We start from the raw sequence: 14,265 nt of genomic DNA on the forward strand, positions 1-14,265 counted from the left end.
AAGGAGAACGGCTGGCAAACGCATCATTAATCAAAGTACTCTCATTAAATCACACGACAAAAGTTCGCTGAGGGATAGTGCATATCTCTCAGAAGCACTTGCTATTCTCACGATAGAGATAAGATTGGTTGGATGTAAGTAGGAAGTCTACGCCACAAGCATCCAAGCAATGATTTCTGCCACCCTTAGACCACCATGAACTTGACTAAGGCGTTATCAAGCTCCTGGTATAATTTGCAGGCTCTAAGGGTAATGGTATTCATCAATCCTTATGGATTTGAATTAAAGGAAAGGTACCGCGAGAATTTGACTTTACAAACTTGAAGATAACAGGCACTACGAACAAGGTCGAGTCTAAACAAAATTTACAATGCTCTGGAAATAAAATAGTGCTTTATAATATAATATAATGCTTTATGGCGGCTGTTTTGAAACTTAAAATTTAAAAATATTTTTCTGAATGCTATCTGCTATTTTTGAGGCTTTAAAAAAAAGTCGGAAATTTCAGCTTTTTTTGGTGGTTTTTCTCAACATGATGCAATTTTTGTGATAATTATTTATTTTCATAATAAAATACTTAAGTGCAAAACATGTTTACGACAAAAACGTAATGTTTACTTCGTGTTGCTCGTTGTGTGGATCTTGTGTGGTCTTCTGGTTGGCATCGCGTTTTATAAAAGTAAAAAAATTACCCAACTTTGTTGCCAGGGCTGAAGAACTTTTTGTCCGTTGTCACACACACGCACAAATTACTCAGCAAGTTACGCTGGGAACGAGGTTTGTGTTTCACGTTCGAAAAGAGAACATGAATAGTGTCTACAGCATCCGGTTATTTCACGCTTTGTTCACGTGCATATGATAATGAAAAACAAAATGGCAGTAGAGCTGTGTTTCAACTGTGATTCGTGTCGTGTGCATTGGTTTGAAATGAAGTGAGCTGTACTGGACACGTAAAAAGCGAATTCATTTTTTTAATTGATAATAATAATTCTAAAGTTTTATTGTTATGAAAAAATATCGTTCTGCTTTCTGCAACTTAAATCCCGACGACTGGCTACTGGGTAAGTCGAAAAAAACAACAACAAAAAAACAAACAAACAGAAAAAAAGTAATCAGATCCACGGAAAAAGCAAAAGCTTCTGAGCGCAATAATCTTGGTGTTCTGTTCTGTTCTGTCTTTCTTTCTTTATTAAATGCTTCATAGCTAGCTAATTACAGATATTTAGTCTAATCACACCCATCAGATTTCTTCTGTTTTGCTTTTGACAGTCAGTTTTTATTAGTATATACCTATAATTGTTCCTGGAGTACTTCCTTCCTTGAAACAAGGTGTAAGTGGTGCTAAGTAAGGCCTTTCTTGTAAATATTTGTGGTTTGTGCATCTTTTGAGAGACTGTTAAAGCTTTAAAAAGTCCTAAAATATTTAAAGGTTACCTCCCATGAAAAATCAAGTTGAGCTCATATGAAAGAGCTTGAAAGGTTGAATATTTTTTAAGATTCTTGATTGTTTCTTTAGAATTTGGACTAAGAAGATTCACTAATTATGCATGATGTCATGACTATGCTCTGCAAGGGAGTTAATTTAACATTTTTAAAAAGCCATATAGAGTTAAAAATGTTTTCTGGGCATTCACTTTGACGGGTTTTGAACATTTTACATAGTTTTTTTATTTAGTTACCATAATTATGGTCAATGCATACTTATGACGTCACAATTTCGCATAATTAGCGCTAATTTTAAGACAAATATCTCAAGAACGGATAAAGATTTTTCAAAAAAATAACAAGATTTCTAGACAACTTTCAGAGATCTTTAATATGAGCTCAATTTGATTTTTAGCGGGAGGGAACCTTTAAGTTGGTGAGTCAATCAATATCACTTTCACTCTTCTTGTTTTTTAAAACAATGCTTGAAAATCATTAAAAGTAAAATAAATGTTGCTTTTGAAGAGTGTACATTAAAACCTAATCAGCATAGACGACTTTCATTGTGACGCGTGTTCTTTATAATCCTCAGACCTCTTTCATAAATCGACAGGCAAAATAATGCAGGCAGTAACTCGTGAACCAGTCCATTCTAAACGTTATTTTCAGTTGCAGGCATCCTAGAATATAGCTTGCATGTAGTTTATATTCAATCATATATCAGTGAAAAAATGTTAGTAGCCGCAGTACAAAAGTTTTTAATCATAATTTGACCTTCTGCATTTTTTTGCCTGTCAATTTTTCTGATTTTTCCTGCGCATGCTCAAGAATCCTGTAAAAACGTAAACATTGAAAGTCATCCATACCGTCATTATTACAAACAAACTGCTCACTACATAAATTTATCATTTTGACTATATGCAACTTCGTGAAAATGAAGTAGAACAGGGTAAGTATTTGTGCAGGGAAGAGATAAGAACAAATTGGCTAAAATGCCATAGTCCTGTGATTTATGTATCAATTTCGTGATATGTTAACTTCAATATGAGACCCATTGGAATCATTTCTAAGCCTATGATTATAATTATTGCAGTACTTGTTGATTGATCTCAAATGCAGCTAATACTGCTTCCAAAATCGTATATATTTTTTAAAAAGACTTGGTAAAGCGAATTAAAAAGAGGATCTGTGGAAAAGAGCAGATATGGCAATTAAATTATTTTCACAAAAAAAATATTGTCTAATAATATTGTAGGTTTGTTTTGTATTCAAAATGATTACAAAGATAACAATAGATTAAAGTATCATGGGTCTACCAGGCACAAATTTTCTCATTGGTGAGCTAAGCGTTGTTTGGGCTGACCTTCACATGATATGGACAGTATATGCCACATCAAACCAATGTTACTAACTCTGGATGTATCATACATAATATATAATTTTTCCCACTGTTACCACCATCTTCCTGGTCATATTGTTTCAAAAAGCATCAACTGTGAATAAAATAAAATAACCACTGCCAGTGATTTTTGTGGCTTCTTGGTGATAATATTATTATATACTCCTCCCCTGCAAAATCTGGTGGTGGTATATAAAATTCAAAAAGATATACTGCATCAATACATCAGATGACATAACAGTAGGATACCACTGGAAGCTAAAAAGTCTTTCTGAAATATGAAAAAGTGAATTAAGAAAATATCTAAATTTTAAAATTTCTATTTCAATTTGTATCTAAACTTTATGTATATTTTAGTAAAATGGTATATTATGAATGGTCATTAAAGGACGTAGTTGGTTCACTGGCCGTTATTGCCTCATTCCTAATTTATGCAGCGGGAAGGTAATTTATTTTCAATCAAAATGTTTATACACTGTCTGTTTATAAAAGGGTTGTAAATAGCAGAATTGCTTTCCTTTTCTTGTTCTTCCTCCCACTATCAAAACAAAGTTCCCCCTCTTAAATAAGCACCAAGTGAGTATAGAAAATGCACCTTTTAGCCAAATACATGTGGTATATAGAGATATAGATATTACTTTCTAACTGCTGTAATAATACATTTTATGAAACTTTTATGCATGAAGCCTGGATCCTAACCATTCAATTTTATAAAGCACTAATCTTCATTTTTAATGTCTAGCAAAACCTGTTACAACATTATTAGAAGGAAAACAACTGGAGATGTAACATTATTTCCCTTCATTGCTTCCCTTTATTGGTATATTCTCTATTTATTTATTTATTTGTTTGCTTGTTTGCTTGTTTGTTTATTGTTATTTATTATTCTTTTGTTTTTATTCATTTATTCATTCATCCATCAATCAATTTATGTTTAAACAAAAAATATGTTGTATTAGCAAGTGGCCAGGTCTTAGACATACTTATTTGACTTTGACTAAGCTTTTGTTTTACTTATAAAAAGATGCTTTAATTATCTGTAGAAATTATAAATAACTTAGCATAACCCACAACTTTGTGGCTTGTCCAATTTTTTAATGACAAAAATGTCTTTGTTGTTTTGTTGTGTAGTGATAAGTCTCTGATGAAGATTGGACACAATATGGACAAAAAGTTGTTATAATAATGTTAACAAGTGAACTTTTGAACTTATTTTATTTGTTTTAGTGGTGTTATTTGGTTAAAGTATGGCTTACTGACCAATTTGTTCAATTTAACCCTTGCATCAGGGGTGAACACGATATGTCAAATTATTTTTATCATAGTGTATTACATATACTCACTGGACAGGGTAAGTGATATAAAAACTAACAGATACAGTTTAATGGTTCCTTCATTTACAAAAAATGTATATACCACAATTATTATTTTTAAATAGCAATTGTTTTGAGAATTCTGTTACTTCTGCTTAGTAACATTGCTTCTCTGCAATGTTTGATTCCTAAAAAATTTAAATTTAGAGGAAATGCAATCGTCTTCTTATGTTATCTATTCCAACGCTGTACGCCGTTTTGTTTTACATAAAATATGTCACAACTAAACCAGAAGCTATTATATATCTTGGTCTTATTGGTTCTGCCACAAGTATTTTGATGAGTGGATCACCATTGGTTTCACTGGTGAGGATTTCAATTTTGTTAAGTGATTATTCTTGCGTGCCACCAAAGTTGTGTGTAAAAAAGAAAAAACCATATTCTTCCACAGATAAGCCTGGGCCTTAATCTTAACACAGGTGGGCTTATGCGCAAGTAAAAAAGGTGTAGGAAGGAAGAGAAGATGTTAGTTTTTTCAGTGAAAATTAAAATTTTATGTGAAAGCTCTTTGTTTTCTCATATTGATTTAAAATACGCAGGTCCATGATTTTGAAACTGATAAGGAGAACTGGGATTATACAAGGGTGGATTGATCAGCTTGATATATATGCAGGCAAGCTTATCTGCTGAAGAATACAGTATGAGAATAGTCTGTAATCTGCTGTAAAGATTTGAAATTTAATTCTTGATTTGGAAGGTGCAACTGTAAAGATAGAAGAACAAGATTTTTTGTTTTTACATTGTAGGTGGAAGTTATTAAATTAAAGTCAACACAATCTTTAGACTTTGGCTTCATAGTAGCAAATGCTCTCTCTGCTTTTTTATGGAGTTTATTTGGTTTTCTCGTTCATGATATGAATGTGTTTGTAAGTAGTATTATGTTAATAACAATAATTTTTGTGTAATTTTAATGTTGTCTTGTGCTACATGCAAAATAGCTAGAACCAAAGAAAAATTACTGATACAATAAATAAACAGGTTCTGTTATATTTTAGATACCGAATGGAATTGGTTTTTTATTAACTGCTGTCCAGCTATCTCTCTTTAAACTCTATCCATCCAATATCAAAGAGTAAGTTTATTAACTTGTATAGAAATGTCTTGTACGAAATAGACTTTAGTTCCTTCCTTTTGTTCTGGGTTTCTCCATGTTACACTGAAACAATTAAAAAGTTTAAGAATTCTATACTAAAAATTTTTTTTCCTGTCTCCCAAGTATGGCAGTTTGAGTTTTATAGCTTAAGCCCACTAAGCATTGGTGTTTGTTATTCAAGTCAATATTCGACAATGCCAATACCAATGCCCACATATAAACAAAACAAGAAAGTGAATGCATATCATTTTGACAATTTTACGAAGTGAAACATTTGAATTAGAAGGGGTTCACTTAAGTTAACAATGCAATTATTGATTGTTTCAATCTTTTCTAGATTGGTATTGCCAACAGAAAACGATCTTTCCAATATTTAACCTCTATTTTAATGTAAATTATTGTACTAGAGAATATCTATTTATCACAGACTATTTACATTATTTTTAAATTTTTAGGTGATTTTTTAAGATATTTATAGAGATTATATAATTGCCATTAATTTTTAATTTCAGTGTGCCTCTACACAGAATTTTGTTTTATTCACAGTGCGAAGAGTTTTAAGATTTCTCAATGTAAATATCTTTAGTTAGAATCTTTAATAATAGCCGTATTCTGTCTGTTTGTTCGCAAGAAAAATGTCATGTTATATAATGGACAGGCAAACCCGTGGATTTATTCACAGCCTACTGACTAGTGTATATCAAACTTTCCATCTGTGAGCCGAAAATGGTAGCTGTTGGTAGCTATGGCCAAATTCCTATGAATTTTTTAATGGGCTAACGACTAGTATTTCAAAATATTTAGGATTTTGAGAAAATATCTTCTATTTTATTTCAATTTATTTTATTTTTTATTAGCTGCCTATATTATTTTTGTTTTAATATATAAATTAAACTAAAATTATTCTTTACATTTTTACACATATAACAGATATGCATCACTCTAAACAGTTTGAAAACTTATATGAATAAATTCACAGGCTGTGCAGTGGAGTTTGTTCAAAAGGGAGTGAGTAGGGAGATTTGCTTCAAACCAAGCTTTCTAAATCACAACTTATTATTTTAATACAAATTGAACTTAAGGCTGGTTTATGTAAAGAGAAATAACAAGTTTCTATTTTTTAATGGAAAGTGCGAGTTGAGATCCCATATTGGTGTTTTTGTATAATGGAATCAAAGTTTTATGTTAGTTTGAGGCTAATGCATGATTTTAAGTATGTCTGTGAATGGCATGCATCTAGTTACAGCAACTTGCATTTTTGATAAGCTGAATTTCCAATGCAATTTTTGCACAGATCAACATGAAATAATCAGTCTGGACATGTGATATAAAGTTTGTAAGTTACCTACAAGGAGAAATGATGGATTGGACAAAGTTGTTCAGTGGAGCAAGGTGCGATGCTCCACTGTTTAATGTAAGTTTTGATTCGTTTATGTTTTTTCATATCTTATAAAAGAATTCCTATCTCTATAATATTAGCCTTTGTCTGTCTAAATAATCTCTGTGCACAATGGTAACCGCAGTAGCGAGACACATATGAGGTACATAAAGGACAGGCAACCTATGGATTTATCCACAGGCCACTGACCAGTATAATATATATTTCTTATATATGTTTGTTTTCAGTATGCAGTAAAACGAGCTGATCCAAGAGACCTACGTACTGTATTTTACAAGGTACGATGTTATCTGTTGTATGCAGTCTTTCAAAAAGTTTTTATTTGTGTACATCTTCGATCAACTAAAGAATTGAGTTTGTAATTAAGTTTGTAACTAGTTTAATCAATGCTATGTGTGGACAGCTAAGCTTGACACGCTATGCAATGGTTGTACCTGTTATTGAAGGTCTTTGTGAAAAATAAGGTCTCTAAAACAGATATTGTTAGAAAATTGTTTTTGAACTAAAATTAAAAGGGTCATTCTGTACATTCAACCAAAAGTTTGCTTGTTTCATGCTGTTTCATGCTGTTGTTACTGCTTTATGTGTGAAGAAAAAAGAAAAAACTTTTGTAGTTGTTTTGCTATTAAACAATTCTTGCCAGTGTAAACTTAAACTGTAAAACCGAGTAATACTCAGTCCATTAGATATATATATATATATATATATTGCGTTATAATGTGAACAATTCTGAATAAGTTATGATTGTTCTGAAGTAATATAATTTTAGTATGCTAGTGTTAAAAAAGATGAAGAGCGTTTTATCACTCCAACAGATCTTATACGAGATCTTCTGCAAATGGATGCAGCATGTTTTAATGAAAAGACCTTATCGTTGTTTTCTGGTGTTGTTAATGAATCGCGAAATGGGTAAATCTAATATTGGTATTGTAGTGAATCGCTTTTATTCGATGTTTACCATTTGCTTAAGAAAGTAGTTGTTCTGTTACAATATAATGGTATGTTTTTATTAGATTGATCTCCTTTGAAGAGTTCCAAGCCTTTGAAGCCATGCTGTGCAATGTTGATGCAAAGTTTCGATTGTGTTTTAACATGTTCGACAGGGATGGGAAAGGAACAATAACATTTGGTAGGTTTTCTTCCTTCCTTTAAATCAATATCCTTTGACACTTTTACTTTACCAGTCTGTTTTTTTTTTCAGATCAGTTTAAAGAAATAATGAGCAGTCAAACACATGCTCAAAAATACCCATTCGACTTTAACTCAGAATTCGTGACCACCTATTTTGGCCCTGAGAAGAAAGGTGGAATTACTTATCCTGAATTTACACATTTAATTCAGGTATGAGGGCTAACTTTGTAAAGCTTTTGAGTTGCGTAGGCTGTGAAAGAAACAAGCGCAAATTGTACTCACTGTCTTATTTGCTTTTATGTAGGGTTTAAATAAAGAATATGTCCGACAACTGTTTCGATCAAAAGCGAAAGAAAACGGTCAAATATCAGCTTTGCAATTTTCTGAAATCATGAAAGTGGGATATAGCCATAAGTTGACACCTTACATTGTGGACAACATGATGGCGGCTGTAAGTTTCAAATGAGATAAATAGAATTAACGATTATTTTTGGTTTGAAAAAGAATTATTTGGCAATCTATGGTTGTGTGCAATACCTCAACTGAAAAACTTTATCTGCTTGTTTCCTTGCAGTAATAATAAACATTGAGGCTTTAAAATGTACATGCCCCACAGTAAACAAGCCCAACAAACTATTTGCTTTAGGTTGGCGCTCACACTAGTAGTCGACAAGTTAGTGCTGCATATTGTATGGCGTTTTATGATTTACTGACCAACTTAGGAATTATAACTAGAATCTTCAAAGATGCTGCAGATAGTAATAAATTTACAGAATTAACTAAAGGTAAATTCACCTGCTATCCAATCTTTCCCTTAGTTAACTTTACGACATTAGGTAACCTTTTTCGTAGTTATTGTCTGTTTTAAGTTTTCAAATGTATTTTCTTTCAGAGGAAATTCTTCAAGCATCTTTAAAGTATCCTCAGGTTTGCTAATTTTTTGTTGATAAAATAATATGCGAGGTACACATTCTAAAATCTTTTCTTCTGCACCCTTTAATGTTATTGACAATTATTTTAAGTGTTACTTGAATTTTTCTTCTGTACCCTTATTTATATTTATCTTGAAAGGTTACTTGGAATTCGCCTTCCTGTTCAATGAATCTCTGATCATCTTTTAAACAAATATGATTATGCTCATAATGCATTATCAAAGGCCCTGGGACAACGAGTTGTAATTATATAAAATTTTCTTAGGTCACTCCAATTCAAATTGAGATTTTGTTTGACATTTGCACAGTGCCATATCCAGGTAAAGGGTAAGTGGCTCTTTCGTGCAAACACTTCTATTTAAGTAAATGAACATTTCTTACTAGTCTTTATGGTATGCTAATTTTAGGTTTATTAGTAAGATTAAATAATTGTTATTTATTATTATCACATACACCTAGTGTTTAACTATTATGTGTAATTTCTCATTGTTAGTTTTAAACTGATTAGTTCTTTGTGTGTTGCATTTTAGAAAAGTCTCACTTGTTGATACTTTCAAATTAACACCAAAGAGAGATCCACTGACTGTTTTTTCTAAGATACACGAATTCAAGGTAAACGTATAAATGTATAAGTATTGATGATACGCTATGCCAGAAACATGTGTAGGACTTGTACACTGGTTGTAGATGTTTTCACCTTGGCAACATATCTTTGTGAGTAAGTCATCTTTAAAACATTTTTTTCTTTCAAGCATTATGAGAAACAAGGAGAAGTAATCGAAGAAGCGAACAAACAGCCAGTGTTCATGCAAGTGTTAGAATCAGGATATAGATTTGGTCTCGGTTCGATCGCAGGGGGTAAGTCTTTGTTTGGTAATTGTTTAAATGATTACTATACTTCTTAAGCAGGTTTATTTAACTCTTTGATAGAGAATTTATTTTAAGTGAGATAAATAAAAATAAAAACAAAAAACACCCCAATATCGACACCAAGTTGCCTATTTGCCTTCACAAAATATGTTAACTGAAGAATCTTTTCAACTAGTCACTGCAGGCTTTCAAATTTACTTGACATTCTGGCTTATTTGTCTGTGTTGAAACGATAGACAGGAAAGTTTGCTTGTACACAGGAAATATCTGCAGTGAAATAAATAACGGACATATAAAAAGGGGGAAGCTTGGTCAATGTGGGCTTGTAATGAGAGATTTGACCCAAGAAGCGAAGCATAAAAGGTTGGTGGGATAGAAATATTTTTACATTACGATTTCTTTTTTTAGCCAGTGGTGCCGCAGCAGTATATCCAATAGATCTTGTCAAAACTCGCTTACAGAATCAACGAAGCGTTTTAGGGTCTGAACGCTTGTACAATAACAGTTGGGACTGCGCACGCAAAGTTCTACGGAATGAAGGAGTCGTTGGTCTTTATAGAGGTCTTATACCTCAACTGATTGGAGTGTCCCCAGAGAAAGCTATCAAATTAACAGTAAGGAAATAGTTGCATACTGCTTACGTATACATACGATTTCTAGAAATGCTGGGCTCAGAAAAATTCCCGAAACTGTTAAGAATCATACGGAACCTGAAAGTCAGCTGGGTCAGGCTTGGTAGTATTTTGTTGTTGGTAATTACATTCGCCAGCCAGCATATAAAAATAGTTGTAGTGTATTTCCAAATATTAGAAATTAATTGAGATTCAAACAAACCTGTCATTAAGAACGGAAAGGCTTGAACCAGAAGGTGTAGTTCTTTATTTTATCTGATATCCTTTCTATGACTGGTGGTAGGCAAAGCAATTTCTTGCTTTGTTAGTGTCGAATAAAATGCCATTACATAATGACAGCTGGTGTTCATTGACGATTTTTGATTATTACTCTAATGTAAACATACGCTACCTTCAATTATACACAATTATACACAGTGAAAAGGAGAAGTCTAATGTTTTATTCTAATTAATACAATCGTTTACGTTTAGACAAATGATTTTGTACGAAGTAAATTTACAGATAAAGATGGTGAAATCCGTTTGATTGGTGAAATCCTTGCTGGAGGTTGTGTAAGTATAAAATTAACCATGTTTTTTTCATAACATTTCTAAAGATGTTTGGTGCCCATTGTTTTAAAGAAGTAAAGCACATACCCTTTGTTGCTCTACGCATTGCTCTATGGATGTGGGGTCCCTATGATGCAAGGGAAAGGGAGTTTAGCTAACCTTTCGAAAACATAAAATTTTTTTTGCAGAGGTTATCCAGAATACTCCCAAAAATGCGCGCGCGATCTTCTGATGAAATATAATCAAATTGACTAAATAGTTATCCCGTAGAAACATCCACGGGTTCACAACCCTGCATATTTCAGTAGTCAAATTAATAGCCCTCTTAGATATTCCGGACACCAATATTAGGCTACCATTTTAAACACACAAAATACTGCTATTATTTTAGAGACATTATTTTCAGTACATGATCATTTTTGAGGAAATTGTTATTGTCTACTCGATTTAATGTTGTCCTAAGAAAATAAAACGTTTTGTTTATCACACTATACTTGTTTACCTCAACTAACTAAACACATCTACTCTTTTTATTGACAGGGTGGAGGAGCACAAGTCTTGTTCACGAATCCGATAGAAATTGTTAAAATTCGTATGCAAGTTGCAGGTGAAGCGGGTCATAACGCGGGTGCATTGACTCTTGTTCGTGAGCTAGGTCTGACAGGCTTATACAAGGTAACCGAACTATAACTTGTTTGTTTACTAGGCGTGTTATTTTTGCCTGGCTTGTCCCGAGGGTACGCAATTCTTCTTCTGTATGGTAACCAATTTTTATCTATCGTTGTCAATTATTTTTATTTTCAGGGTGCAAGGGCTTGCTTTCTTAGGGATGTTCCATTCTCTGCCATCTACTTTCCATGTTATGCTCATCTGAAATCCAGTTCAGCAGATAAGAACGGTTACAACAGTCCACTCACGTTGTTTACTTCAGCTCTGACTGCAGGTAACTGACTTGTGTGGTCAAACACACCGTAAAGAATCTAAGAGTTATGTTAGAAATATATTTTTGTGATCTCAACCTTTAACCATCCTTTTTTAGGCGTACCTGCAGCGTACCTTGTGACACCTGCCGATGTCATTAAGACGAGGTTACAAGTAAGGCAAAACTTAAAGCCATAACTTAAAACCATGTTACATTAATTTCACTCTTACTCAAAAATGACAGAAATATTGTGCTCATAGGTTAAAGCTCGACGAGGACAACAAACATATCGTGGTGTCGTTGACTGTGCACGAAAGATCTACCAGGAGGAGGGTGGCACTGCGTTTTTCAAAGGAGGGCCAGGTATTGTTAGCAGGCGGATTCTGATAATTAGAGCAAGTGGAATTTTATTATTCTCTTTTGTGACCTGCATTTCTTATTATTAAAGTGTAAACTCTCCTTGTTTGTTTAGCACGAATATTTCGGTCTTCCCCGCAGTTTGGTGTAACACTTTTGGTCTATGAACTGCTTCAAAGAATGTTTTATATCGACTTTGGTGGAGGGTGAGTGACTTTGTTTTTACCTTAAATTTAAACCTTAAAGTAACATTACTGGACTTACCGTCGTAAAATATAATACGGTACGTAAAAGATCCGCACAAAAATACCCCAAATTAATATAGATATGATGCATTTGCATGGCGTATTATCAAAACTTCCTGTTCTCTTTCTTTGCTGCAAAATAAATTTGCGAACTGCGCTGAAGCTATCAATCCGCGAAAATTTGTATTGCAACGAAACTATTACTCTCAAGAAAACTAATTTTTTAAGTTGTCGTGGAAATCTTGTTTCTATTCAACTGGTTATTTACAAACTTTTAGTTACACAAAGACGGAAGTTACCCCAGTCAATCCGGAAGTTTCCCTTCATCCGGATCATATCGGTGGATTACGACTGGCTGTTTCTTCATTTTCTGGAGTGGAATCAAAATTTGGATTAATGCTACCAAAATTTAATTCAGCGCCAAAGCCTTCAGCCACACCTTAGGAACATTCAAGAATTTATTTGACCGGAAGTTGTTTGTAGTTGTTGGTAACCGTGCGTTCGGTTTTTGAAAAAGATAATGTATTTATTTATATTTCGTCGTACGTGATCACCGTGCGTGGTGACACGGACAGCATATACGCTAATACTGCGATATATTTTTAGTGGTTTTGATACTTTTTTGTACTGTGAGAATAGCAGCAAGGAGTTCGAAACGCGAAAAAAGTTTTTACTGCTTTGTTATTTAACATGCAAATTTCTTATGTGCTCACTGTCGTCAGTTACAAAAACAGAATTATTTATATCATAATTTTTATTTCTTTTTACAAAGCAAACACAAAAATGTAGAGAAGTTAACGTTATTTTCTTTCTCTGATATTCGAGTTCCCAGCATCCGTCATTTTGTCACTGTTGATTAACCTTATTCAGACTGGGGGCTTTTTTTAACCCCCCTCTCAATTTTTTGTAACAACAGGAAATTTGGTGGCTTTTTATCACTTTAAGTTAGCTTCAGGATAGTCGAAAAAATTTCGGTGTGACGTCATGTCTGTTATGGTGACTCATCGGTTAACTTTTATTTTAATTTTCTTCATCTAAAACGTTTGAAACAGTGTCTTTAATTACAAAGTTTACTCTCGCCGTTTTGGCCTGTTTTCGGGTTCGAAAATGTATGATTTTACCAAAAATAGGTCTACATGTTTGGGACTTTTCGGGATTCATTTTTACAAATTTTTCTTTGTTTGTGCTTCCGAACCTTTTTATGTTGTTAAAATAATAATAGTAAATATCCGTTTAAAAAAATTTTAAAAAATAGCTAAATACATTTGAAATTGTATAAAAAACATTCTCCTTACCAGAGCTCTTTGAGATAAACCTCGGTTAAGAGCCTCGCCTTAAGCCTCGCTTTCAAATATGCCTTGTTTGTACAGGGACGTTTTTTTTGTTGCGCATGTGCCCTGGGTGGTTTCCCGTTTTTTACAAAATCTGGCATTGCGAATTAAAAAGCATACTGGATATGGTGAAAGAAAAACAATTTTTTGTCAACTAAATACTGTTTTTAGACCAAAATTGGTCCGAAAAATAAACAGGCTTTGTTTATCGTTAAAAGTTGGCATAGTAAATATACTAAAGTCAAAATATTGATTTTTCGTCACCTTAATTATGATTTGGGCCAAATTATGATTCACTCATGCTTAATTATGATATCATGACGGTATTGGTATTTTTTTAACCAAAATTTAGATATAACATTTGCTTTTTTTTAGGTTATAGGTATATTTCGCCGTTATATAAATGTTACAGGTTAAAATATCTTGTAGTATATACAAAAATGGCAGGAGCAAAAAGGAAGGCACAAATTGCCTTATCACTAAGCCCCGTTGTTAAGCAAAAAGAAAGAGAGAGTTAAAATAATACTTAATATAATAAAGCAATATTCTAACTATCTATATTCCATAAAAAGATTAGTTGAATATACAAAGGTCTATGTGAGAGTGT

At 32.9% G+C, this 14,265-nt stretch overlaps 2 protein-coding genes across 2 annotated transcripts; both read left to right on the forward strand.

Moving 5' to 3' along the window:
- The first annotated feature begins 858 nt into the window (after positions 1 to 858).
- On the forward strand, positions 859 to 6,241 carry LOC130621968 (sugar transporter SWEET1-like). Its single transcript, XM_057437356.1, has 8 exons — positions 859 to 1,061; positions 3,182 to 3,268; positions 3,567 to 3,644; positions 4,052 to 4,175; positions 4,345 to 4,503; positions 4,944 to 5,063; positions 5,193 to 5,269; positions 5,628 to 6,241. Exons 2-8 carry the CDS (start codon positions 3,186 to 3,188, stop codon positions 5,665 to 5,667), a joined length of 681 nt encoding a protein of 226 aa, XP_057293339.1. The 5' UTR covers positions 859 to 1,061; positions 3,182 to 3,185; the 3' UTR covers positions 5,668 to 6,241.
- A 202-nt stretch (positions 6,242 to 6,443) lies between these two features.
- On the forward strand, positions 6,444 to 14,179 carry LOC130621967 (electrogenic aspartate/glutamate antiporter SLC25A13, mitochondrial-like). Its single transcript, XM_057437355.1, has 19 exons — positions 6,444 to 6,704; positions 6,917 to 6,967; positions 7,459 to 7,598; positions 7,703 to 7,818; positions 7,891 to 8,030; positions 8,125 to 8,271; positions 8,467 to 8,605; positions 8,713 to 8,747; positions 9,018 to 9,079; positions 9,283 to 9,364; positions 9,505 to 9,610; positions 10,031 to 10,236; positions 10,726 to 10,806; positions 11,344 to 11,478; positions 11,608 to 11,746; positions 11,843 to 11,898; positions 11,986 to 12,088; positions 12,198 to 12,288; positions 12,606 to 14,179. Exons 1-19 carry the CDS (start codon positions 6,648 to 6,650, stop codon positions 12,769 to 12,771), a joined length of 2,052 nt encoding a protein of 683 aa, XP_057293338.1. The 5' UTR covers positions 6,444 to 6,647; the 3' UTR covers positions 12,772 to 14,179.
- Positions 14,180 to 14,265: the final 86 nt, after the last annotated feature.

The sequence above is a fragment of the Hydractinia symbiolongicarpus genome, chromosome 12 (genome assembly GCF_029227915.1).
Source record: "Hydractinia symbiolongicarpus strain clone_291-10 chromosome 12, HSymV2.1, whole genome shotgun sequence".
Classification (NCBI taxonomy): Eukaryota; Metazoa; Cnidaria; class Hydrozoa; order Anthoathecata; family Hydractiniidae; genus Hydractinia; species Hydractinia symbiolongicarpus.